We start from the raw sequence: 27,874 nt of genomic DNA on the forward strand, positions 1-27,874 counted from the left end.
CCAGCCAGTTCCTCACCCAGCGAAGATTTTTTTCCATAAACATAAATTTCACGTTTCCTAGAAAACCCTGGAATTTCAAAATATTTTCCCACTACCTTATTTAGAAATCTCCTGTGGTTCCTTGCACGTTTCCCTTTCACATTGAAACATTTCTATTAAGTCAAAACTCCTGCCATTCTTATGAACACGCAACACCCCCCCCCCCCAAATCAAAACAAATCCTAATTTAAAATGTTCAGTATAATTGCCAAGAACAGTTGTCCATTTTCTTCTGTGTTGTTTTTTTTTCCCCTTCTCCTTTGAACAACTTTGTTAAAATCAACTTTAAAACCACAGGTTCTGTTTTTATACAGAAACATTCCTTGACAGCATTTTCAACTTGCTCTACTTCTAAGCAAAAATGTTTGACGTGCCACAGGCATAATTATTTTTGTATGGCTTTTTGAAATCATCTAAGTGGCGCCAAGGATGATGATATAATGTGAGCAAAGATATAATGTGTATATGTTAGTCTAACAGCTTGCCACAGCTGTTAAAAAATAAGGGCCAAATTTCCCATTCCCAAGTTTTCCCTGTCCTTTCCCTTGGACTTATTCTGGTACTTGTGTGATAATACAGAAAATCAAGGCAATATGCTGTATTGCCAGAAACCTTTTACAAATTTATTTATTTATTAAAATAAGGTTGGTTTTCCGATAATTTGGCAAACCCTGGTTTGCTCCAGGGTCCTGGTTAACACAAAAAAGCACGGCAAGGCAGAGGGAAGCAGAACTCTCTCTTTTGCGAGCGGGGAGCCGCTGGCCCACGTAACTTCATCCCAAGTATTCCACCTTCTCAAAGACATGCTCTGTCCTAATCCTGTGGCAGTTAGCAAAGGCAGCACAACGACTTCTGCCAGATAAAAAGCAGAAGCAGCTACATTGGCAAAAAGTACCTGAACTGACTGGATCATAAGACAACTAAGCTTTACTCTTCCCATAGCTCAAAGCCACTGATCATTAAAACCATGAGTTTGAGTTGTATGGTGATCTCAAAATCACACACATCTAGTTATGTTGTACACGGTAAGCTTTTCAAACCTCAAACAGGGCTTGGTTCTGATTTTTATAGTTGGGAGTTGCAGTCAGCTGTCAGTTAGTACATATTAGTAATACCAGAAAAAGAATAGAGAGAAAAATACTCATTAAAGAATGGTAACTTCCAGAAATAGGTTTCCTCAAGTGTCTTCAAGAAAGGTTCTCAAGATCAGAGAGATGCTTAACAAATCCATTAAAAATATGACCAACTGAACAGATTGTTTAAAGATCTGCCCCAACATAATCTGTCAGCACTTGAGTTTTATCTCCAGTTGTGTGTCTCGTGCAGCAACTGATTCAGGTGATTCATCATGTACAACAAAGGGGAAAAGACCAATTATCCAAACAGGGTTGCACGTAGACGCATTTCTCTTCCCTGACTCCAAAATATAAACAAGTTCAAGCTTCCAGAACACATGCAAGTTAAATGGTGCAATATTTCCCCTTGGTTACATTTATTCTACAGCTTGTATTGTGAATACGGTTGACAAGTTCTCATTGAAAAAATCTGATGACTATCCTGGTTGTTTCCTGCCCTTCTAGTTTGGGACTGGTTCATTTGTAACCAGGTAAGATCTAAACACAGTAAAATGAGTCAAAATTCTTACATTTTGTTATTATTCTAAAATTGACTCTACAATTTATATCAAACCATTTCTTTTAAACTGTGACAATTTTTCTCTTTTTCACCCTACAAAATCCTCTGTTTTATCATACATTGCAAACATATTCTCCAGAATAATATAAACAGTAGTTCCTTGTAGGTAAATACTTCAACTTCTTCCCAAGTGAATTTATGTCATTTGAAGCAAAACGTTAATACAAATAGAAAGAAGTCTGGTAAATCTTTACAGATGCAAGATACTCAGGACAATATTTAAATAGCACCATTCTATTTTCTTCTAAATTACATTTAGAAGACACTTCAGCTATTTGTTAGAGACCTATAGAGACAACGGAAAATAAGCATTTATATTAGAACTCAAATCTTTACTTTTTTTAATATCCAATTTAAAAGCCTAGCAATAACGACCACGTTTCTGAATTAATAGTTTTCAGTTACTTGTAGTTTCACATGAAGTATCACTCATTTAATACAAGTAAAAATAACTCTGGCCAGTGAAAAAGTCAAAGAAGAGACTTCATAGTGCAATAGTATTTTTCTTCAGGTGATCTATTTCTCCAAGCTCCTGGATCACACAACGAAACCATCACATCGCTCAGAATCACAACATGAAGACCAGACACCTCAAACAGTTACAGGCAGTTCATAGGTGGGAGATGACAACGGATACCCAAAGACAGGACAGAGGCGGGCAGGACGTGCCGTTTACTTCCAGGGCAAAGCCACTACAGCAGGCGCGGCAGTCCCTGCCGGCTGGACTGCTCCCACAGCCCGAGACTGAGGTTACCAGGAAACGCCACACCAGCGGAGCCCTTACCGCTGCACATGCGGTGCGGCACTAGGGTGCAAGGGATGCAAACGAGCTAGTCTGGAGACTAAGAACCACAAAGTGACTACGCCTGCTCTAGTTCATTAGCAAACCCTGCAGACTTTTACCTTGATAGCCTGAGAAATTACACTAAATCTTAAGAAAGCTATGAGCAGCAGACTAAATCTGTATTTTTAAACCACGCATGCTTACGAATTTCTTGTCCAAAATACCAAAAAGATGTAATTCATACCAAAACAACTTCTTACATGTCCACAGAAAGTTCCATAACCATGAACAAACATCAATGCATCTTACCTCAATCATTATATGAAAGGCGTGCTTGTAGAGAGGGGAAAAAAACACAGGCAAAAGAAATTACTATTTATACCAAGAATGGGACGAAAAAACAGCTTATAAGAAAAGAGACAGAAGAAATTGTTTGTGAATTAACAGCAAAAATATTCATGTGGATTGCAATACTGTCTTGTATTAATAACAGATCATTTAAAATAAAAATCCATAACTGATACGTTCACGAAGAAATACGGGCAAAAATAAAGAGTATTATACAGACCTTTAGCTGAATTGATCTTATAATTAAAAGCAGAACTGTCCATTGTAGGTGTATAAACAGTTATGTTACTACAGAACAGTATATAAAGACATGCAGAAAATTAAACATACAAACACAAGTTACACAAACTTATTTCTTGTTATGCTCACAAACGTACACTAGAGGGCAGCGTTGTATTTCTTACAATTCACTGTAAGCAGTAGCTAACTGTGGAAAATGAAAACTTTTTAACGTCTAAATTATAACTAAACGTTATAAACAAAGAGGTCATCATATACTAGGTCTGTATTACTAAATTTAATCAATAAATCTGGCATGCTAGAGGTGTACCTTGAACAAGTGAACTTGAAAACACTATATCCAGCATATATAAACGAAGATTACAGTATTCAAGATTCTTTCAAACAAGTCACATGAGTTTACAGACTGTGGAATTAAATCTGTTATAAAAACTTAATTCCCAGAGCACTGCTAGCAGAACTTAAAACACATTTTAATGACACACACTTGTTCCTGCTACTTCCATGCTTTTTTATTGAACAATCTCATTGCCACTCAACCAGAGAAGCACTGAGACACCTTCATTCCTCCGCCTGTGTTTTTGCCTCAGCAATTTTCTTTGTCCTTTATAAGTTGATCAGACAGATGTTGCAAGAGCATGAAATTCAAAAACCCGAAGTATTCATCTGCCATGTTAACAGCAGTCATCCTTTTCTTCGCCCTTTGTCTTTACATTCTTAGGATGCTACAGAGCACGGGGCCAACAGGAGGCTTTTCTCTGCGCTTGAAAACTGTAGCATACACTTAGCATTACGTAAATAATTAATAATAGAATGGCTGAAGTATTTCTTGAAGGCTAGATTAGTTGGGAGTCAGATTTATAAATACTGTTGATAAATACAAGTAGAACTTGCTGCCACTGACAGAGCACTAAAGAACACTGGAGCCCAACAGGATCACTCCTCTTGCCGTTGATCAGCTGACCACAGGAGATGAGGATAACACCCACCCCAAGGGTCTGAAACAGATTCTGGCAGGTCCTGTACAGCCTGCAAATATTTTGGGGCACTTCAGAAGGAAAAAAAAAAAAAAGGCTCCCTCAAAAAAAATCCACCACCTTAAACAGGTCTTAGAGTAGCTGACCATCCTCATCTTCAAACCTCTGTGCTGGTGCTTCCAGTAGAATGACAGCTATTCTATATACACTTAGAAAAAGTGAGATTCTACAGCATAAATTCCACAAACCACGAGCACAATTACTGAAAGGAGTTCCTCCTCCAAGCCCCCCATAATCATTTGCCAGAAACAGCAGCCGAACAAAATAAAATATTACTCAATCTGTGATTCTGATAGGGAACGGCTACTGAACAGAGCAATAGAAATATCTGTTCCCTCATTTCTACTAACTCAAGTAATCAAAGAACAGACAGTAACTTAAGAAATAATTTAAAAAATATTGTTTGTATGAAATCATTATTCAAATATCTTTCCTGTGGCTGTAAAAAATTTACTAAATTTTTTTCAAGACTATTAAAACTCTCCAGCTCCTGAGAATTACGTCAATTCCTCAGAAATAAAGATACACAAATACAACCTTTTTGCTCCTACCATAATGAGAAACTGCAAACATGAAACTCTTGAGAATTAGAGTCCTCTCCCATGACTCTCACTACTCCTAAGCTCTCCCCAAACACTAGTAAATTAGACAAGCATGAAAATTTTCAAAAGAGAGATTGAAGCATATCATAGACCATCTGATTTTAAAAGCATTGTCCTTCCCTTCAGTCTACAGACCACCACCTCAGACTTTTCATTAGAAATGCAAGTATCACTAGTTTAAGCAGTATCAGACTATTACAGAAATGCAAATATGTACTTTCTTATTTCAGGAATTAATACAACTCATAAATAAAAGTTGGGACCAATTAACCCGCCCCCATACCAAAATAGCTACCACCTACACAGAGGTACATCAACACACTAATTTCCTATTTACACTGCCCGAAAACTACTTCTAAAGGTTTTAGCAGGTATTAGGAAAGTGACTGATACTTGTAACCCGTTACACCAAAAAACTAAGCAGCATGGTCTTTTCCAAAACTTGGGCTATCCACAATGATATTCTGAACTTCAAACATGTCACACAACCTTTATACACATGGTGTTAAAAATAAATGCAAATCATTGCATTACAAATTTATTGCACCAATTCCTTCATTTGTTCCCAACTAACACCCTATATATGACATCTAAATATTCGCCCAGAGTCCTTCATTCTCTTCAAAGAATGTCAGGTAAAATTAATTACTTTTGTATACCTTGTGAAATGTGTAATTATTACTCATTTAGTGATACAAATTATTACTTGAAAGATTTCAGTCAAAAACATTCAGGAGAGCATTATCTGAGGATACACAGAAAACTGGACTTTATTATGGAAAATTATTAAAAAGCTCCTGAAGGTAGGAGTACCTGATTGCAGACTTCACCAAGATCAGTATTTCAGCCTTCCTAAGATTGTTCCAAAGGACTAGGACTATAATCTAAATGTGGTCTTGATAATGTAGATTATTTTGATTATTACTGTTTACAATTAATGAACAACAGAGAAATTCTTCAAGGCAAAATAAATATAGTGCTGTAAAAGCCTTCAGTGTCTTGCCAGTCATTAACTGCGTAGATACCAAGTCAACATTTGAGAGTAAGAGACAAAGAACTGCCGACATCCAGCCTTATCAGACAGATACACATCATCTTGTACCAGCCTCTCAGGCCCATTCTGTACAGGCCTACTCCCAAAACTAAACCAGCTTTCTAGTAATCCAGGAATAAGGTATAGTACTGAAAGGATTTATAAGACAATGCTCTACTTGAATCAATGCAAAAGCACAAAGTAATTTGAAGTTCATACTAGAAATACAGAAATTCAAAACTTTTTAAAAATTTAATTTTATTTGTAGTTTAATCATAAAGTTCCCATTCAGGATAAAGATACCAGAAATCTGGGTTTGTATTTTCTTACCTCTTGAAGATTTTTTTTTTAAAGTACAGCTGTATTTATGGTTTATTTAAATTGAGAGAACTCGTTCTGAAAGGAATTTGAGAATTCAGGAAAATATTGCAAAAAATTTTTAAAAAGCTATCAAGATTTAGAATCAAAGTTTTGGACACCTTGTTGTATACTGAGCATTGAAAAAGCATGCAACACTTTACGTACTTGGTTTTCAACTATTTTTCAAACAAATTCTTTCCTCTGTTGAAGATTTAAGGAACTAATTGTATTGTAATAGCTCAGGGATTAAAAAGACAGTTACAAGCTATTTACCTACTACAGATTAAGGACACCTTACCTATAATAAATTTCCTACTACACTGTAGTAGGAAATTAAAGGGAAAAAATTTGAAGGAAAAAAAACCCTGAAACATAAAAAAAACCCATCTCATGATTGTGCCTCACAATACCACAATCAAAGGACAGCACCAGACCTTTCTCCTGCATCATTCCAGCTATCGACAGGAATCAATTACAGAAAAAATTCTTGTTAGTCCTGAAGACATGAAACGCAGTATTAGAGAACGTGAAATCATGCACACATCTAGCAATCCAAATCTTCAGATCATGCAGCTATTCCTTTTCAATACCAACATTGTCACTCATTATATGTTAATCATTCATTAATCACTGATAAGTACCCAACCTTAACTCCTTTCTAGCTCAGTATCTTTTGGTTTTTAATTCTTCCTCTTTCTGAGCTCCACCTTTTCTTTGTTGACCAATCTCTTTTCCCATTTGATATAAGCACCTGGCTTCTCCTCCATATATTTTTCAAGCAGCTATTAATCTTCTTAAATTTGGACTAAGTCCTTGTAAAAACACCTCTTCCTTTCTGCTTCATTTTCCAAGTGTTACAATGTTTCTATTAAAATATCTAGAACGAGGAAAAAAAAAGTGTGGCTGGAAGAGAAAAATGGAAAAAACCTGAACACACAGTTGAATTTCTTCATTCTCCTTCAGCAGCCAACTGTAATTTTCCTAGTGTGACAAAGGGATAAAAATTATCCCAGAAATTTTAAGTATACCAGGTAGATTATTTCCTGTGCTAGAAGTTAATTTAGACAATAAAAACAACAAATAAAAATCATTTCCAATATCAACCATAAAAATTTTCCCATTACTAGCTACTTTTTGAAAACAAACCATTCAAGTTACACACGCACACTCACCAAACTCCTTGGCACTGGTCTGGTGGCCTAGACCAGATGCCTGAGGTCAAAAACTGCAGCAAAGAGCAGTGCTTGTTTTGTTATACGTTCTTTTCCTACTCGTTTCGAACACCTAATTTGTTTTTCCACTGCAAAACACACAGCAGACCTGCAGTCAATTGTTCAGAACATGTCTTGCATCTGCCACTGCTAGAGATTTTCCTCCTTCATCATTATTCACCTCACATTTTGTGATACTGTTCTCAATTCTAATTTCTTACAGCTGAAACTGAAATATCAAAATCATGACATAGCTACAAAGACCCTCTACTGTCTTCAGGAAAAGATACACTGAAGAAAGACCATCATGATACGGTAGTGAAGGGAGCAACACCAAAACTGCCATCAACCATGAGAGGGTTTTTTTATGCTCAAAAAACTTTTGAGACTAGAGGGACAAGATCAGTATCTCTTTATATTTGATACATGTGCTTCAATTATTCTTAATTCTTCGTTCACATAGCACATGACTTTGAAGACACAGGATGGCCTCCGTATTATATAGGACCAGTGAGGTCCGTCCATATGGGGTAAAAAAAATTAAACCACCAACCCAAAAATGAAGCACATAAAAGATTATTGTGCTCAATACAGAGAATACTGAGTGAAAAACTTCAATGAAGTGACACATAGGCACTTAAAAGCAGAAGATGTAGTTGTATTTTTCAACTATGTAATCGTCCCCTCTGAGAAAGGAGGAATGGTAATTCCTAGCAACTAAGCTTGCTTTTATGGACACTCTAATAGACAAGATCTGTCCATTCCAAGTTTTTAGATTTCTGTTAACAGGAAAAGAGGCCTAGATCAGGGCTTTCTTGTGCTCAGTGATTAAAAACGTGAAGCATCTTTGACCCAAGTAATTTCAAACGTTTAAGAAGAAAGCACAAAAATAGGTTATGAAGGCATTATGTGCATCTGTAAAGCCTTTTTCAACCCTCTCAACATCAGATTCTTACTTCAAAAACAATACAAAACAATTTTTGCAACTCTGTGATCCAGTAAGATATTCATAACTTGGGCACTGAACAATAACTACAAGAGGTTAATCTCTCTTTGCACAGTATGGATGTAAAACGTTGGGAGCCACAGCTCTGAACTGATAAAAAACCAGAAGTGTTACTTGTGTCAGTTTTGCTGTAAAAGAGGTTATGGTCCTACCGATCAGATGACAGAGTGGTAACACCACAGTCGTAATTAGCATTGACTGACAACTCTGGCCCATGTTCAAGAGATGTAAAAAATAAATAAGGATAACATATCAAATCCTTGCCATCCGCATTCATATTTCTACCAGCAATATTAGTAGGACACTGTGGGGAAATCTAAAGTGCAATTTGAGAGTGAAAGCCTTTGTCTGCAAAGACAGTAGTGTTTCATTTTCAGTGTACCTGGTGCTCATGAGTGAAAATTAACTGCCTGAGAGTAATTCCTTCTATATAAAAAAACCACACAGATTCAAATATTTAAAATACTAATCAATTTTTTGGAAAATTTGATCAGGCATATGAATATGTTTGCTGCATGATTAGATCTAATATAAATAAGAAAGTTAAATAGTTTCTTCAAAGTGCTTTACATATACACATATATATTTGGCAAACTTACATTTGCTAATAAGTCATTTAAAAATATGAGGAATGACAGATTTTTATAACATATGACAGTCAGCTTTAACTAGATAGCACCCCACACAATAAAGTGAGGCACACAGTTAACAGCACAAACAAGTGGCAAAGAAGCGCATCAGGCAAGAGTAACGGGAGCAGCAGGAGCAAGGACAGGACCGTGCCCTGGCAGCGGCACCTCGAAGCACGCCGCTCTGCCGTGGCCATCCCGGACACGCGTCTCGGCACCTGCTGAGCACTTCTGACTCGGGTACCAGCAAGGAGCATCTCAGCAGTTACCTGCTCTAGTAACCCCTTGACCTCTCTACCCAAATACCTGAAAGAAACACATAACGAGCAAACAAAAATATCTACTACTTTCCAATCTTAAACCAAACATGGAAACTAATTCTACTAAATGAAACTTTAAAATAATTATCTGTCCATTCAACGGCAATATAAAAAGTTAAGTTAATCCACGCAACTATGAACTGAGCTCAGTTTGTGGAGGAACTGCCTGCCTGACACGTGCGCATACAGTGAAACCATTTTACTTCCAAAAGAAAATGTTTTCACCACAGGTTCAAAAATTTCTTCTAGCATTTCTTCCCTTTTTTGAAATAGTCAAAAATATTTCAAATTTTTTCCCTCTATTTTTTTTATTTACTTATTGCTTCTCCCAAGTCTTCAAAAATTTCTTCAACGTTTCCTCAATTTTTCTCTTTTGCTTATTCCTCGTCTATCCTTTAAATTCTACTGAAAGAAAGATTAGTACCAGGGCACAGTACTGCACCGAAGTACTCCCAACACCGCCCGTGAATAAACAGAGTAAAATGAGATAACCTTTATCTCATTAACATGCAGAAATCCCTGTTCTCTCATATCTGCTTTACCCATTCTACCATTTGCTACAGAAAGATTTAGAAAAGAATCCATTCACCTACAAACTCTACTCATGACCTAATTATTAAATATAATATTAATATTTAATATAGAAAATGCATAAATATTTAAATGCTTGTTTCGTGGTTATAAAATTACTAATACTTTTCCCTCTCTTCCTGCTTCCTCTGTGTCCTGTTCAAATCAGCTCTAATCAAATTTAAAGTGGGAAATACTGCTCTGCTGCATATGGGAGAATATTTATACATTCTGTTTCCATAACAATTTAATTTAGTTTTTCAGGCAGAAGTAGCTTTTCCTGACTTTCCACATCAAACCTTAACATTTTCTTATCTTGTGGTGAACAGACATTATTACACCGTAACTAGTTCAAGCACCAACATATATTTATCCCAACAGATACCATCTCAGCATTAACAAAACAGGTTATTACCCTATTTATTAAAAATTTATGACGTGTCCACTCCTGTACCACACACAAACCATGCAAGAAAAGAACTGCAATCAAAAGGAGGAAGAACATAAAAATTCAAGTTCTTGGTACCTCGCACGTATTTAACATTTGTTTGTTTTTCTATCACCTTATCCATTACTTATTTAATTTCTTTAAGTCTAGAAAGGAAATCACATGCTGAAGTTATTCACACAGCTAGCAGTTACTAATTTTATCTTACACTGAAGACTACTAGGTTGATGTAAAGTCCCAAATACATAAAAATTGAGATGGATGAAATAATTATGCTAACAGATTGCATGAAGTTTGAAGATCTGCAATACTTTCTGCAAGGACAGGAAACATACTTTTTTCCTCTAAATTATGCTCTTTTCATTTGGCAAGAACATATGCCCACTGCCTCCCCCCAAACTTTTCTTATCTATTACTATGAAACTGAAACCAAAACAATTTTATTTATCAACCACAGGCAATAATGCTTCCTGGAACATCCTGAAGTCAAGCAGTAACACCAAAAATATCACAGAAGCTGGCAGTACAGAGCAAATAAATGTAAATCCTTCTTAAATGCAATCCTACCAAAAAAAACAAATGTTTTAATTTTATTTAATTGTAAATAGCATTATCATATCATTATTGTATGAGAGGCAATGTATTCTGAGGGGTCAGTGAACTGTGTTAGGAAGCTTAAGTTCAATTCCCACTGCAAAAACCCAAGCGTTGTGGCACCCTGTGCAAGTCATTGATATCTCCATTTCCACTACCATGTTTTGTTCATCTTTCCTATTTTGGTCTGAGGAGTTTGCTGTCCTAACTCTCTTTTTATAAAGGCCTTCTAATCTCAACTGAGTCTCTAGACATAACTGAAGGAAAAGGAATTCTAGTATTAATACTAATTACACCTACAGAATCAGCTGGAGCCTGACAACAGCAGGAACTATGCACATGCAGTCAAAAAAGGTTTGTTTTCATGCCACACAGGACAGCTTACATTTTAAGTTTGGAGGCCACAATCTCATAACATTTTCGAAGTAAACCACAAACACTGCTACACATTTTCAGACAAAAAACCAACACACATAAGCAAGGAAGAGGAGAAAGATAAGGCCACGAACTGAGCCCTGGAACTACACTTCAGCTGAAGATTTTCTTTACATTCCCTTTAACTGATACCTGTTATCCCAGCTCCATGCTTTTTTGAAAACAGCTGGGCTTCTACTAGTTATTATTTCCTATTCACTGCAGATTGCCATTGTGAATTAGCATCTCTCCTTCATTTTTATTTTAAGCTAAACATTACACAAAGCTCAACCGTAAATACCTGAGCATAGCTGTACACGTCTTTCAGACAAGTCACCCTTTTAACTATGTGCGAGTATAAACCTCCCACAGCTGTCCAGCAATACTGTGTCTTTGCCACCTCAAGTTTTAGGTTTAGTTTTTCGCCTCCTGAACACAGAGGTGTGTAAAAACATTAAATAGTTGCTTGTACATTCATCAAATACCAATTAATTAAAGGAGCTAAAGCTATTTAAGTAAAGCTTAATTTTCTGCTTTTGCAGCTAGCAAGCATTAGCACCTCTAAAAACAAGAAAGTAACGTAAGATTTCAGCCATGTGACAGATGCATACGCCCTTCTCTCCTCTTCAGAAAACAGTTTTACCATTCAAAAACCAAAACCATAATGCAGCAACTTACTTGGGTTGGAACGAGTACCGGAGGATACGCTAGCTTGTGATGTCTGTACATCCAAAATGAAAAGAGCACAATCACTGCGATTCCCATTATAGGCACCAAAGAATAAAGCAAGGTATTGAACAGAGGTGGCTTAGGTGTAACAGGATTGGAAGTTGCTGGGGGAAAAAAAAAAACACACAAGGACACAGCTTCTAAGAAACAAAAATCATCCAGTGCTTGAAAGGTCTAGCATCTTGATATTTTAAAAATTCTTGCAGTCAGCAAAACAGGCTAATACTCCTTGATTAAATAGCGTACTCCAATATAAACAGACACATATTTAAAAAAGCAGCATTTTGGAAAGCACAGAAATAACTCAGATCCCCAGATTTACACATTAGCACATCTAACTTTCTTGTGCTCCTAAGCTCCACCTATCTACGGCATCTAAGAGGTGCTTGTATTTTAAAAGATAGCAAGAATGCCATCACCTAATGAATGAAAAAAGAGTCAATACAGATGTTTAGTCTTTGGAATGTATACAATAAGGTGTCATTAGTAAGTAGAACAGGCCAGAAGTAAGTTGCCAACATTTCTATGCACTGTTGATTTGCTGAAAGTGGAATTTCTCTAGCTGAAGACACTTCCATAGGACCTCAAGAAAGGCTCCAGAGAAGCCCTGTTTCTGAGGCAGCTGGTGCCACAGCAGCCACAGACCCCTGGGGCAAAAGAGATTTCGTGAGAGCGAACAAGAGTGTCAACTATTGTCTTAGCAGTATCGCTGACATAAATGACAGAATCTCTCTTGGGTCAACAAAGGCTATTTTAATCTCATAGAATATGTTACTTAATTTCATAAACAACTTCCTTTGGCTATTTGGTACACAAGACATTTGCTGTTTTCAGTTCAGTTATTAACATTATTCAGTTTTCCAACAAAGATTAGATTCTTGACTGGAAGAAGATATGCAAGAATAATCAAATAATCTTTTAGTTATTGTTTTTTAAAGCAATTATTTGTTAAGTCTGGCTATCTCATTTTCTTTGTAATCTGGGAGGAAATTCTTTCCCCCTTTTTAAAGGTTACTGTGTCAATTTACAGAGAAACTCAAAGGTCCAATTAGTTTAAAGAAATAGTGAGAACATTGTTTCAAGAAGAGGAGCATTCATAGGCTGACACATGCACGTAAGGATGATATGGCCTTTAGTCCAATGATTTATAGACACTTACAGAGGCTTAACCATACAATTAAGGTAAGATTTGACAGTAACTTCTGTATCTTAAAACAGCCAATTATTTCAGATTATCCTTCCTTCTCACCCTTAGAAAAGAGCTGAAGCACCTTTTATCAATTTAAATTACTTCTAGTATAGTGACCTTTCAAAACCGAAGAAATGAACTAGCAATTTTCTAAGCTCTTTATGTGAATGCACACAGCTCTCTATCATCGGGCAATGAGAAACCTCTGGCAGGAAAAAACCTGACTGCATTTTTAAAAGTCCTATTTCCTGAACATGCACAATATTAAGTATTTCTGAACTCTGATAAGCAGCTCCTTCATAAATGTGTTAGACTAACTTACGTTGCGTGACCTCCATTTCTGGAAAATAGAAAAAGCGTTCGTTACACATGTTGCCTTCACAACAACAGAAAAACACTTCAGGGCTGTCTTTCTTCTCTATGCAATCATTCCTATAAAAGGTAATAATAAAACAAATTATTAATCCTAAGTTGTGTGCTTTTTGTTCAAGAGGAAAACGTATGCTCATATCTAAAATTTAAAGCAAACTTCATTAAATCATCCAGAACAATATACCACCCAAATAAGAGTTAAATCTGAAGAAGCAAATTAAAATGTCGTTCATTATTTTATGTTGCAATGAAATACCATTAATATTAAAACCAAACCAGCACATTTTTGCTATTTTTGAGACAAAGTTAAAGAAAACCCACCAACAGCATGCAATTCAGAAGCTGGCAAAAATACTGAAGAACAGTTCGCGATCTAGATTTAAACAAGACAAACAAATGATCAAATGGCTAGTGTTTAACCATAAACTCATAGTCCAGGGTTGTGTGGGTTGGAAGTGGGAAGGAGAATTTTTAAGTTCGATTTTTAGAAAAAAAGAAAGATAGAATTTCTGCAATTTCACCTGCCTACATCATGCTCATGGACAGGGCTTATTTCACTCAATGGATTAACTGCAGGAAAGGAGCATTATTAACAAATAAGCTGAAACTATTCCAAGTCAGGAAAGAAATATAGGAGCCACGCAGGAGACAACTTGACAGCAAAAAGAGACGAATTTTAAAATCTTGCAGAAATAGTTGAGGATTTTAAATACAGCTGAAAATTGTCAAAAAAGTTTTGGGTTCATCTTCAAAAATTAGGTTATTTTATAGAACCAGCTGTTACAATTGCACTGTACTGTAACTTCCATAAAACATTTATTCTTTGATGTTCTTTATCTGCTGTTGTTTGGAGTTCATCATACTGTAACTCCCTGTTTAGTAAATCACTCTTCACTCTCGGAGATAAGATTTTAACGGATATTTTAGACAAACATGGCACCATGCATTCCTATGACAAGTCAATTAATGAGGTCTTAGAGCCAGGCAAGCTTTTACTCAGTTTTCAACTATTTCCTTACCATCCTTCCTGCATTGTTATTTCTTCTTCCAATTTCTTTTCTTTGCTCAAAGGAGAACTTAATACCAATTTTTTTTAGACTGTTCATGTGGAACTAGTGGGATAACAATGCCACAGAAACTAATTCTATTTCCAAATTCAAAAATGCTATTTCCATCCTAAAAGTTTACCATTTAGCAGAAATAAACTTAGTTCAGAAATTGTAAATACCCCCACTTCTTCTGCAAAGCTACAAGTAAGAACAGATAAAAAACAACAAAAAAAACAACAAAACCCCAAAGTACTTTCCCATCCTAAGTGACTTACACTTACTAGATACTAGTAGCGACAAATAAGATTTCTTTAAAATCACCCTTCGCCTTCCAACATAGCCAAATTTCAATCATGCTGTGCAAGCAAACTTGCAGATGCTTTGGTACTTCTGAGAAACAGATAAATCAGAACTACTGTTCAACTTAGCTTTAAACTGCCATTAAAGCGAAAAATATCCTAGTGTGTGGGGAAACTTTGTTTGGTAGAAATTACTATAATGATTTCTTCTACTCATTCAGCATTTAAGAAACACAAAAGTAACATTTTCCAAAATACGGCTAAAAATGATTTCCAAATACATTGTAATGAAGACCTATTATGCATTCATTTTCTTAATTCTCTCCTTTTCCAAATAATAACTGTCAAATTGGTTAAATAAAACTTAGTACAGTACTTCAAAGAACTATAATACCATTTCTTAAGAGAGTCATGACCTTTTTCAGCCAGTATCTAACAAACCCCAAGTCCTGCTGTTACTGCTCAGGGGTACTTGCTAGACCATCTGTTACCAAAAATGACCGGAATTTTAGAATATTTGATGTCTCTTAGAGCTGCCACTGAGGTAAGCTTTTTAATACACTGGCAAAATACTTCCACATTTAAGCAACGAGCAGACGCAATGCGCTGACTTCTCTGCTCCAAAAACTTTGGAAAGTGAACTATAGGATTTTGCATTCTGGTTTCAATAACTGTATTTATATTGTTTGGCAATAAAAAATCAGTAGAACAATCTTTTATTAATGGCCTCAAAAGAATAAACTAAACACCTGTTTTTTAATATATAGTAAGCAAATACGAGAAAGTAAAACATGCCACTCTGCAAACAAGATGAAGTACTGGGATGAAGTCGGGTCCCTAAATACAGTTAAGTAAGCAATAAAAAAAAAGAAGCATGTGCGTATGTGTGCGCATATCTAAAACGAAGGTAACTAGCCATAGACTACTGTATTATTTGTCTCAAGTACTGTTTGCAGAGAGGAGGTTGTATAAATTATGGACAGACAAAATAGTTTAAAATTACAAACAAATTTAAAATTTATCTGAAAACTCACCTGTCATAACAATTGATGTCATCCAGCCAGCAACCTTGCTTCACAATTTCAATTGATCCAGAAATATTCTTCCACGTAGCAAAACAGTGTCGTCTTTTATCTTTATCACCATAACAAGGCTCAATGCCACTGCGATTTGTTTTATCTTTTTCCCAATTAGCGTTATAGTAGATACACTCTTGTGTTTCCGATCTGCCAAGTATGGCACCTTTTAGGAATGAAAAGTAAATCACAATTAAATGGCATTCTGAAGGTTGAGACACATGAACAGTCAAAATCAGGATGTACTAAAATATCATACACCATTTGCATTAATATACCCTCTCCCCTCTTTTTCTTTATCAAAAAGAAAGAAAACATTTAACATTCAAAAGCATTCCAAGTAAGTGTTGAAAGACAAAACAAAGATCTGTTAAGTCAAACAGTGACTTGGATAACTTATCAAGATTTGAAGAAATAAAGAACAAGTTATAGCAAAACTTTTCCCTGAATAGCAATAGCAGAGAAAATTTAAAATACTGAACAGTAAAGATGTAGTTATAATATTAGCCAAACAAGACGTTTTAGCTGGTATAATTTACCAAAACGCATTTTTGTCTCTTACCTTGTTACACGTGCCAAAAAAGCAGTTAGTACCTCCTAGAAACCTAAACCCAACTAATAAATTCCGTTTTAAACCATCAACATCATCTCCCTTAGCTTTCATCTGTGACATAGCTTCTTAGCACAAAGCACTTCAGTACAAGACATACTATGCTAAAATAGTATATTTTATGTCACTCTCATTTGCCAAGTGAGCAACTGGAATTGCGACCAATAGATGTGAGGCAACAGTCCCTAATCTCCAAGGACAGTGCTGGGTTTGGAGGCCAAAGCACTGATGCAGTCTCTATTAAACATGCTGGTGAACCAGAATGGACCAGCTGACTAGCCAACCTATCCTCATATTGTGTGATTTTTAATTTTTTTGCCATCCCAGTACTCTTTAAAAATAAAAGCTTCTGAAGTTTTGAATTCAATTTTGTCTTTTAAGTTACCACTATAAATGATTCATCGATGGCTACTGACAACCTACAGCAAAACCCAGCAAATATTAACAGACTGAGGCACCTCAAAGTGGAGCTAACTTCATAGTTTTAATGTGATATGAAGCACCAATCTGGTTTCTGCAAAGGTAAAGGGTTGCTAGGATGCAGAACTGTTAACAAAAATACTGGAAGGGAAGAATAACTGGCTTTTACTTCTGTTTTTATCTTGTCAAATACTGCCAAGAGTGTGTCATTAATCTTCATGCAAGCTTCATCATTTAACATGTATTAAAACATGGAAAAACAGAGAGGGAGATCAAAGAGCCAGCTAGTCAGAGGACTCACTTCAGCACTGAGGGAGGGTCAGGAGGATGACAAAGCACGCTTTCTTTGCCAGTGCACCCATCTGACACTGTGTACATTAGACATTGTGCTGAAGATCAGATTTAAACAGAGAAGGTTTTCCATAGCAGTTTCATACATATTTATTTGCATTACTCATTACCTCCTTTATTCACATATATTTAGAAGTAATTTTGATACACTAGCTACTGCCTTGTAGCCATACACATAGTTCTCATTTTCCTACAGGAGGGTGCAACAAGCAGAGCAGCTGTAACTCTGACTTCTGTGGCAGGATGAAATCTTTGTCACCCAGGCACTCTAACCCAACGGTGGTGTAAGGTAGGGGTCGGGGTTACTGGTGTGCTGGTAGAGACTTCCACCACATAACACCTCCCCAAACACACACAACTGACAGTAAGGTAACTTTTCCTCAGTAAACAGACGCGACTACGCAGGGGCCAAAAAAGTTGCACCTCCTGGGGTGACAAGAATTATTTCAAACTGGAAATTGCTGCAGCCCTCTTGAAGCGCAGCACTGGATGTCAGAGTTGAGCATAGCAGTGACCATACTGGGCATCCCACATTACCACCTTCAGACACTTTTGACTTTGACGCATTCCCAAAATAGGCAGAGGATGCTGCTTACGCTTTTTGGGAAAGAAGCCTGGATGTTCAATGGGAGAAATGCACTAGCCAGCTGGTAACACTGCGAGATGCAGCATGTTAACCATTATATTCTTTGTGCTGCGATGGCCTGACCTTTACGACTCCCAGCTATGGCAAGAAACAGATGAGGCAACAGATTGAACAATTTGGTTCTGTCAGTGCAATAAAGCAGAAGTCCTGGATTTCTCTCATACGTGCCATTCCTTTTCTGCTGCTGCCAAGCCTAGCTTTGAAGGACCATAGAAAAGCCAAAATTTGATAAAATTCATAAACTACAGTAAAATTAACTTTGCACAAGTATTTTCCTGACGTGCCTTCTCTATAGTCAGGGTTTCTGATCCATTAATGCTCTCAATCAGCTCAACCTATCCAACCGGCCAGTAATCACACCGTTGGTTTAGCGATTCTGCATCTGACTGGAGCATCTAGCCAAAATACCTTCTCTAGGGGCTGAGCAGACATTTGCAATATGGACCTTAGGTATGTCCATACATCGGACTAAACTGATGTATGGACATACCAAGACAATCTTGGATTTATCTGTCAAAATAGCAAAGCAGGAACATGGTGTAAGCAAGGGAAGAAGAGAAGGGAAATCACACAAAGAAGGCAGCCCTGAGCCTGCTGCACAAAGGAAGCATCTGCTTATATCCAGCTCTGCCACCCCCTCCACAGGAATCAAACTCTTAAAAGGGCAGCTAGCATTTACGACAAAAGCAAGTTTATTTGGGCCCCAGTTTAGGCACAGTATGCATATAGTGTAACTATAATGTAAAGCACCAGCAGTATCCTATGGATTGAACTTGAAGTCTGAAAGGTTCAAAGAGGAAAACACACTGAAAAAGCAAAAAATATTTAAGTATATAGTAGAGTTTAGTTTCGGTACGTTAAGATAGATCACATTTAATATATGCTGTTATCACACTGCAGTTAGTGTGCTGCTGTATCACTATACATTTGTGTTCACCCACAACAGCTGCAATAAGAAAAACAGTATTTGCTAGTGATCTTCTCAACTGCTGTTAATACAGGATACACTGTAATTGTTAGCAGTACAGAAAGCAATTTTATTAGCGTGTACACATGTGCAGTCTGGAAAACCTCACCTTAGTAGCAATCTGCAGGACTGGCTACCATTTTTTCAAGCATAAAGACTACATGAATGCCTGAAAAAAACTCTAGCCACTTTTTTTAATGAAAGAAAGGGGCAAACAATGAAATCTATGCATAGCTAGTAAGGATGATTATAGTAACATAGCCCTAATTTAGAAAAAGATTACTGGAAAAAGATATTGGATTAAATACTATTTCTCTATTACAGATACCACTACATTACACCCAGAGGGAAAAGAGAGAGATACCAGCTTCTGGGAGTTTATCATATAGCTTTATTTAGTAAAGCTGAAATCAAGCAACACAACTGTATTGGTCTGTAATACAGGAATCGTTTCATAACAGTTTTAATAAAAAGTCTGAAATGTGATCATGATCATCTCCCTCATTTCCTGAGAAGACTTCAAAACAGACACGCAAACCCCTCCTGTCCTAATCCTATCCCCAAATACTGCTTTTGCAGCATACTTCGTCGGTGACACCACGTAAAGACACGAAGGCTTCCAGTCAAAGGGAAGATGAATCTGAGATTCCTTGCTGGTTTATGAAATCTAGCAAAATTTTTAAGCTGAAGTCATGAAAACTCGTGAAAAGGCTACAAAGAGTAGTTTGATGGGGCTGAGATCTAAAGCATCAGTGTGGGGGAAAAAAAAAACAAAACACAACCGCCAAGTCTTCTGAAAGCCAGTATGTAGATTGCTCTGACAGGCACTCCCAATGCATATCTAATACATCCTTAACTAGAAGGGAACTAAAAATAAGATTTCGAACTTATTTCTGCATGTCTTCCAGCACTAGACAGAACTACAGACTCCTTTTCCATCTAGTATCTTTCTGTGATGTACTTAGTCAAGCTTGAGATGGAAACAGCAACACTGATGTCCGGAAAGAGTAATCACATCCATATTTCATGGCTGCGCAACCTACCCAGACAAGTCCATTACACTGTACTTGAACTTGATTCTATTATAAGCGCTAACGGCAGTATTGGTTAGGATTTATATGCAGGAATACTCATGTGATTGAAAAGGGAGTTTTATTTTTTTTGCTGTTCCCTAGAAAACTTCATATATGAAAGAATGAAAGGGTGAAGCTCAGTCTGACAGCTACCTATACTTACTGTAGAAAGGTTACTTAAATTGTATCGAGATTAATTTTAACTGATTCTGAGCACCGAGATCCACAAATATATATGGAATGGAGTAGTTTATCAGAATAAACTGGCTAAGCAGAATGGCCTGAAGCACCACAGGGACTGGACATTGCGAGTTGCTTAGCAGACAGAATGGCCCGTTTGCTAAAAGCTCTGAATGCACTGGTGCAGGGGAACAAAAAAAGGACAGAAAATGTAGCATAGACAGAAACAGCACCTTGAAAAAAAACTTCAGTTACCATACAGGTATCTTTTTCAAGTACTTGCCTATATATATTATTCTATTTGTTTCCACAGTGATCTCATATATACTTCCTAGACCTACAGATATATCCAAGAACAGACTACAAATATACCCTAAAAAGGCCCAGCTTTGATATTTCCACAAGCAGGAAGCAGGTTTTTATCGTTCTGTACTTTTTCTGATAACACCCAGGGGAATGTTTCTCAAAGGAAAAATAAAGAGGTTATTTTCAACCTAATAAAGCAAACTCACTTACAACAGAAAAGACCTATTCTGTCCTCCTTATACATACCAGTATGTCCCAAAACGTATTTTGTTCATCTTTAGACAAGTATTAGTCCTATTATCATTGTTCTCAATGCTCACAGGTCAAACAAGGACTGTACTTCACAAACTGAGCCAAAGTACATTCATTAAATCCAAACACAACAGCAATTAACTTAAGCAATGCAAGAATCAGGAAAAAGATAAACAAGACAGCAAAGTAACAAATCGCCTGAACTGTTGTCACACTGCCTTATACAGAAGATGCATATCTTTTCAGACTAGAATGTCTCATTATCGTTCTCCTTTTCAGCATGTTCCACCAAGCCTGCACTGCAGTTAATCAAAACGTCATTGGGGAAGAATGGAGAAATGCCACCAAAGTGCTGCCTTCTGCGCAGAAGCCTGCGAGCCTTAAGATCTTTTAAGAGGCTAAAAGGTTAATCTTAAAAATTTAAAAATTGACCTGATGTTCTAAAAGGCTTGTTTCTTCTCCTAAAATAAAGTTTAAAAATTAAAAATAAATTGTTTTTTAACTCAACATGGGTCTTACAGTAAAGTTGGGAGTTCTAGTGTAGCTTTTTGTATAACAATAGCTGTATTAAACTTCAATTCCCCAGAATTATAGTATGATTGGGGCAGAATATAAGGAAGCTTGTATTTGCTTAGATATCTCACCATATACTTAATTTTTTTTTTTTTTTTTTTTTTGAAGTTCACACCTTGCCAAAATGGAAAGCTTGTACCAATGAGCCTGCCATGGAAGTATGAAATTCTCTGAGATGAACACTTCCTCCAGAAGAAGGATCCAGTGCTGAAAAACTGAAGAATGATGGCACTACACTAAATCTTAAGAACACAGGTTCCTAATTATAGTGGAAACTATGGTAGATGATGTAATCTACAAATAAGAAATACAACTGAGAAAAGAGGCGAGAAGAAAAAAAAAAGAGAAGAATAAAATCACTCCACTACTATAGTGTTAAAAAATTCCTTGCAACCCCTTGTTTGCTAGACAGATGGCAAAAAGAACACAAGCACCTTTCTACTAGAAATGTGTCTTCTGGATTTACACATATCAGTACAGAATACAATTTTTTTAAAAAGTCATCTGCTATAACCACTTGATGTTGTTATTTCATATATATATCTATATACCTTGGTTTTATTTAAAAATTATAGCGAGCATGAATACATGACCGGCAACACAAAATTAGATACAATCAGATGAAAGAACTAGGATTTTGGAATCTGTAGAAGGGATGCCCTTAAAACATGCTGAACATCTAAACATTTAAGACAGAAGAAACTCTCTACCTGTGAATCCCTATGCAAAAGTGGCCACTTAACTTTTGAAGTTCAAGCTTCAGTAGTTAGCCACACTGAAGAAACCTGTGCATCTATAAAACTGTGACCTCAGCCTGATGACTTCTCCAGAAGAGTATTTAAAGAGGCTATTAAACTTTTTGTTAATTTAAACAAAGAGCTACAGTTTTCAGAGCCCTGAGATTTTAGAAATGGTGGTGGCCGAACTAATGAAAAGCATCTTTAGAGGGTGAGGCCACGATTCAAGGAAAAGGATGCAAGTAAAGATGAAGAACCTCTTAGTTCAATTGTTAATTTGAGAGACTCCACAGTACCATCCAAAGTAAAATGTTCATTTGAGTGGTTAAAGAAGATTGGATCAAGGGGGAAATAGTGATACATGGAGTACTCAGAAAGAGGCCACTGCAGGAGGCGTAACAGTGGCATCTAAATCTTGCTGAAGTCTTGTTCAAGGGAAGAAAAGAAGCTGAAAGTACTTTTGCAGTATGTGTTCCTCCCTGCAGTCCCTCCAACCAGTTTGTCCTATTGTTAGGAGGAATTAATAATGTCATAATAGGACTTTATAGAGAACTTCCATTTTCTGCCTTGTAGTTCCCAATATCTTATTTAAGACTGCATTTAAGGAAGTGGAAAAAACCCACCACAACAACCTCTGGTGTCCAAGTTTTCCAAAATCATTTCAGAACAAAGCATGTGGCAGAAAATGAAGAAAAAGGGTCAAGCAACATCTATGTTCTTTAGGTAGAAATTAAGGTGCCAGTAATGGCACAACTGGTATCTATAGCATCAGCTGGCTACCTCTGAAATAAAGATTGTCATCCTCTGGGAGCTTAACTTGAAATTTCTAGAGGTTAAGTGCTATTTTTCACACTTTTTGACTTCAAGGGAACAAACTAAAACACAGGCTGATGTTTTCAAGTTCAAACACACCATTCCTGTCACTGCAAAGTGTGAGCAGCACAAAACAGAAAAACTTTCTCATCTGTGTAATGATTTTGTAGGGGGAAAAAGCTAGGAAAAGTCTGTTAATCTGCTTGTTTTTTTGAAGCACAGCCTTGGGGCTACACTCACCTCCTACATGCTGGTAACTTTTATAAAAATTGCTGGTCAAATGTCCCCTGCCCAATACAACAGAGAAGGTATTACAAGACGATAAAAATCTACCACAACAAGTAACACAGGGCTCAAGACTCAACCAGAAAAGTTCAAATTCTACAAGATTCAGAGGCTGAAGAAAATAGACCAGGGCCAAACAGGTACTAATACTAGCAGTACACACAGTTTCCAATTAGGATTACCCTCCTCTCCTCAGAAAAAAAAACCCTGAACGCATACACAAAAATAAAAAAAAAAACCACTGTAGGAAATAATCACTGTAGCTGACCTCACAGGAAAAGACGTTTCAAGTCAGCCAAGGTTTAAAAGGAAGAGATAAAAAGGGACATGGCACAGATGAAAGGGACAATGCTTAACAGGTCCCTTCCCACCACTCTCCCTGAGAACATCGTCCCTCAAACACCACATGCAGATTTGAATATACAAACAAACCTGAAATAAAAACTCAATTCCGTTTTTGAGATTAAAAACTTGGAAACTAGCGTTCTGCTGTACCCCTGGCTATCTAGGTGGTATCATCTACAACTGTCTCCAGATGAAGCTCAGGTAAGGCAGCTGCTCATGAAGTAGCTAGGGATGCTTTCCCATTGCACACGTGCCAGTAACACCATTTCCACAGAGTCTTAGAATGCTGTTACTAAACTAAAACAGTAAGGCACTTCACCTTTAGGCATACTCCCAGACTAAAGTCTAAATAAACCACCTAAGGATATCAAAACTAGATTAGGAAGATATGAATCATTTTGAAGGATGACTATCATGCTGGTGGTGGCAACTAGGAGAATTTCTATTTTAAGGCCTGACAGCGAGTTTCCCAGCAATGATCTCAGATACCTGTCATAGCTCTTCATCTGGTTTGAGAGTCCCAAAGCAAGTGAAATCCTGCAATGCTGCACTGACAGTGTGCTGTAGCACACCAGATATGAGAAGTCTCAGTGTAGGCTCCTTTCATTGTAAGGGCCTGCACATTCTAGCAAAGCCTCTACGCAAGCATTCATCTAACAGAGGGAGCCTCAGGAGATAGAGATAACATTTGGCTTTTCTTCATAACGTTCTCCATCATGCTAGATTTTCCAAAGATAAAATAGGGGCCACGGAGAATTCTAACTTAAAAAAAAAGGTTTACCTTCAAATAAATGCTATCCTGACAGCTTAGAAATACATGCAAACCTCCTCCCTCTCTGAGGAGTAATACAGACTGCATTGAACAATCTAAATTCTCCAGACAGCAAGGGCAAATCAGCGTGCAGATAGTTGTAAAAAAGTGGAGGCTTCTCCTCAATGGCATCTTGCCTCTACTGCCAGCGCCCTATGGTTTTAGTCTGCTTCCCACTTTGGTCACAGCAATACCTCTGTAACACCCAGCTGTGAATCTCTATGGCATTTCTGATCAAAATGATTCTCCCCCACAGTTGGTATTTGTAGTTCTTCTTTGAGCTATGAAACTTATAAGAACTTCACAACCATGAACTACGAAACATTTTTAAGAACTTTCTACAATAGAAGTTTGAAATTCCTGCAAACTCATGGAGATGGGCAATTCTAAAAGATTAATCACTTAACAAAAAAGAATTAAAAAGTTTCATAGGAATGCTTGCTATTTGTCTTTAAATTTCCTTATCTGATTAGACTGTAAGACAGACAAGATCCATAAATGACATTTTCTCCAACTCTTTTCCTGTACTGTTTATTTCATGCATCTTACAGAAATCTGTTGAATCAGAGCAGCATCAACACTTCACCAGTACATATAATGAGAAATAAGGAATGTCTCCTCTTCTCTGCAAGGCAAATCCATTGCAACTCCTCAAAAAAATACTAAGATGAGCTAAGTCAGGCTAATTACAAAATATTATTATACCTTTTGCCTTCCAAATCAGTCAAGTTCAATGCAAATTTTTTAACAGTCTGACTGCAAAGAAAACAGAACCACACACCAAGTCAAACAAAAACATAGTCAAGACTTCTATAAGGCAAGCATCCAACTTCACATTTGATGTTTCCTCCACATGACGCATCCTACCCCCACTTCTTTTTCTGTCTTTCAGGATCTTATGTAACTATTTAAAAGACAACAGGACCAGTGTGATTCTGTCTTATGCTCACACCTCTAGTCTCTCTGTGGTTGTTGTGTCCCACTGCGGTGCCACAAGAAAAAACACTACACAGTTATCCTTCATATGCTGATCAAGCTTCTTAATTAGCTTAAAAATCTTTTGCCATCACTATATTTAACTTTTTTCTTTTGTTGTTCCAAGCAAGATGCCAGTCTAAACACACTTACAACCAGTTTTCACTTTTTTTTTTTTTTAAAAAAAAGCATCAGCTGTATTCTTTTGCTTAAAACTGGCCCAGAAAACTTATGAACCGCTATGCTCTTTGTCTGGCCTGGCTCAGCCAGCAGTGGACTGGCAGCAGCTAGCTGGCTGGCTGAGTACACATACACTGACCAGCAGATCCAGACAAGCTACAGCTGCCCTTGTCCAGATGACAGCTAAACAGTATGAAAGACAGGTTCCAGATTTGTGTAAATAGAGTGAGGGATTACCTTGGACATGCAAACAGAGTAACATGGTGGGGAAAAAGCAGAATCCAGTATTGATAAAGTCAAGCCTTTAAAGGTTCACCCATTCACCTGAGCTAGAAACTCTTCTTTACCCTTACCTTATTTTAATTCTCCAACATACTTAGGGAGAATCATCAAGTTTAGCTTCAGCCTTGGTTCCACGTAGTCAATGATCCACGGGCTTTTTTGTATTTTTATTGTCCCTTTCATTTCACTACCTCATCACAACAGCACGCCTTTCCAAGTTCATCTTTCTTACACATGTTGGCCAGAACTACATTCAGTACTTAAGACATTCCCAAAGACTTGTCTAGTATCAGTATTGGTTTTGTTCATTAGGAAAGACTCCTTCAGAAGCATTTTAGGATCACATGCATCACAGCCAAATCTCATTAGTAGCTCATGGTATCTGGTATAATGCAAGACCACAGTTTGAAATACATTTTTAAGTTGTGGTGCAATCAAAAAAAAACCAGACTCTGCCATACAGCCTCACAAACATCTGAACTGGCAGAAACGAGTGGAAGCAATTCCTCCCTTCAGCCACTGAACTTAAATAAATGTCAGACTGCAGCATTACACATCTGAGTAAATACCTATCATCATAAAAATGCTAATATGTTTGACTGCTGAAAAAAAATCTCCATAACCTTGAACTTTGCTACAACTGTTTAATTCCATTTCTACTGTCCAGTCCTGTTTATACAGAATTCCAAACCTTTTCTACATTTCTAAGAGTTCTAAGGTCTGTCTTTATGTTCTTAAATCTGTATTGATTATATTAAAAAATCCAGTAAAACTGCCTGTCTACCTCTAGCTAAATGGGCTGTCACTTGAAATGGATTTTCTATTTGTCCCCTCTCAGGCTCCATTATATTGCTTGCTGTATCAGACTGTAAATCTGAAGATTATGTAAAAATTCCCATTCACATAGCTTGACACAACCCTTATTTTCAGAGATAGGAACACTGTTGATATGGCAAGCACATACACTTCTTGCTTTTAAGCTCCTAAGTCAACTATCTGTCTCCAGCTCCAAACACAACACAGGCAGGTCCAGCTACACAAAACCTCAACTGCAGCCCAACTCTGTCAGCCACAATATCCACCTTCAACAAAGATGACCTGCATACTGACAGAAAGATGGAAGAGTACCAAGATTTTTTGTTTAAAGTACCTAGTTCTGCACTTATTTCCTAGAGAAGATCAGGGAAATCGAGCCCAACTATCCTAAGGAGTCTTCATTAAGTAAATATTTTCACCATATGTAATGCGCACAGTTTAAGTACTCATTACTTTTAACCCCCATCATCACCTTCCCATGCTCTAAAGATACTACACAAAGTGAGCTTTCCCTCAGGAGGTAAGAACTGACAGAATCTCACTAGAAATCATTATTATATCACAATTTATTCTATATAAAAACTGGCATAAGTGACCAGTATTAAGAGTCACAAGACAAAAAAAGCAATGGAACAAAGTAATGTCCTAATGTACCTCAACATTAGTCTATTCTTCTGTTCCATTTTTTTTAATCTTTATGGATTTTTATGAAGCAGATTTTGCTATTCACTGGTCATTTTTTGGTATTATTACTAGTTGTGTCCAGAAAAGCAAGACTGACAACTAGAAGAACAAGTCCAAAAAAGGAAGTATTTCAAAACCAAACGCAAGTTATTAAAGTCAGGATACTACATACTAAAACTTAAGTCATTATTTTGTATTTGTCATCAAAGTTTTAAGAACAACTGACTGGAAAAGGGAGTAATTTAAAAGTCTTTTTATAAAACTCTTGAAGGTGTTCTAGAGTGTAACTCTGTAGTAGTGACTTTAAGAATATGCTACACATTGGACAACCAATACACTTACTCATTAGAACAGTTAAATGCAGCAACTGCTGCAACAGCTGTCTTAAATAAATCAGCACTGATCTAACATAAGAACCAAATCAATACAAAAGTAACCCAAGATAGTGGCTTTATTTCTCTTACCTGCCTACAAGCACTTACAAATAGTCTGTTTTCATGTTCAGTGTTTTTTCTTGGGGGGGG

The 27,874-nt window shown here is 36.9% G+C and overlaps 1 protein-coding gene across 1 annotated transcript; it reads right to left on the bottom strand.

Moving 5' to 3' along the window:
* Nucleotides 1-2,371: 2,371 nt before the first annotated feature.
* Nucleotides 2,372-16,717, bottom strand: LOC104616052 (activin receptor type-2A-like; the record flags this gene model as incomplete). The annotated part of the gene is made up of 6 exons (XM_010297456.1): nt 16,639-16,717; nt 16,003-16,210; nt 13,571-13,680; nt 12,009-12,163; nt 2,828-2,851; nt 2,372-2,539 (listed from the first exon to the last, which is right to left on the bottom strand). Coding segments are annotated over exons 1-6 (744 nt in total), but the record flags the coding sequence as incomplete, so codon positions are not given.
* Between the last annotated feature and the right edge of the window lie 11,157 nt (nt 16,718-27,874).

Source organism: Phaethon lepturus, unplaced genomic scaffold (assembly GCF_000687285.1).
Source record: "Phaethon lepturus isolate BGI_N335 unplaced genomic scaffold, ASM68728v1 scaffold44161, whole genome shotgun sequence".
Classification (NCBI taxonomy): domain Eukaryota; kingdom Metazoa; phylum Chordata; class Aves; order Phaethontiformes; family Phaethontidae; genus Phaethon; species Phaethon lepturus.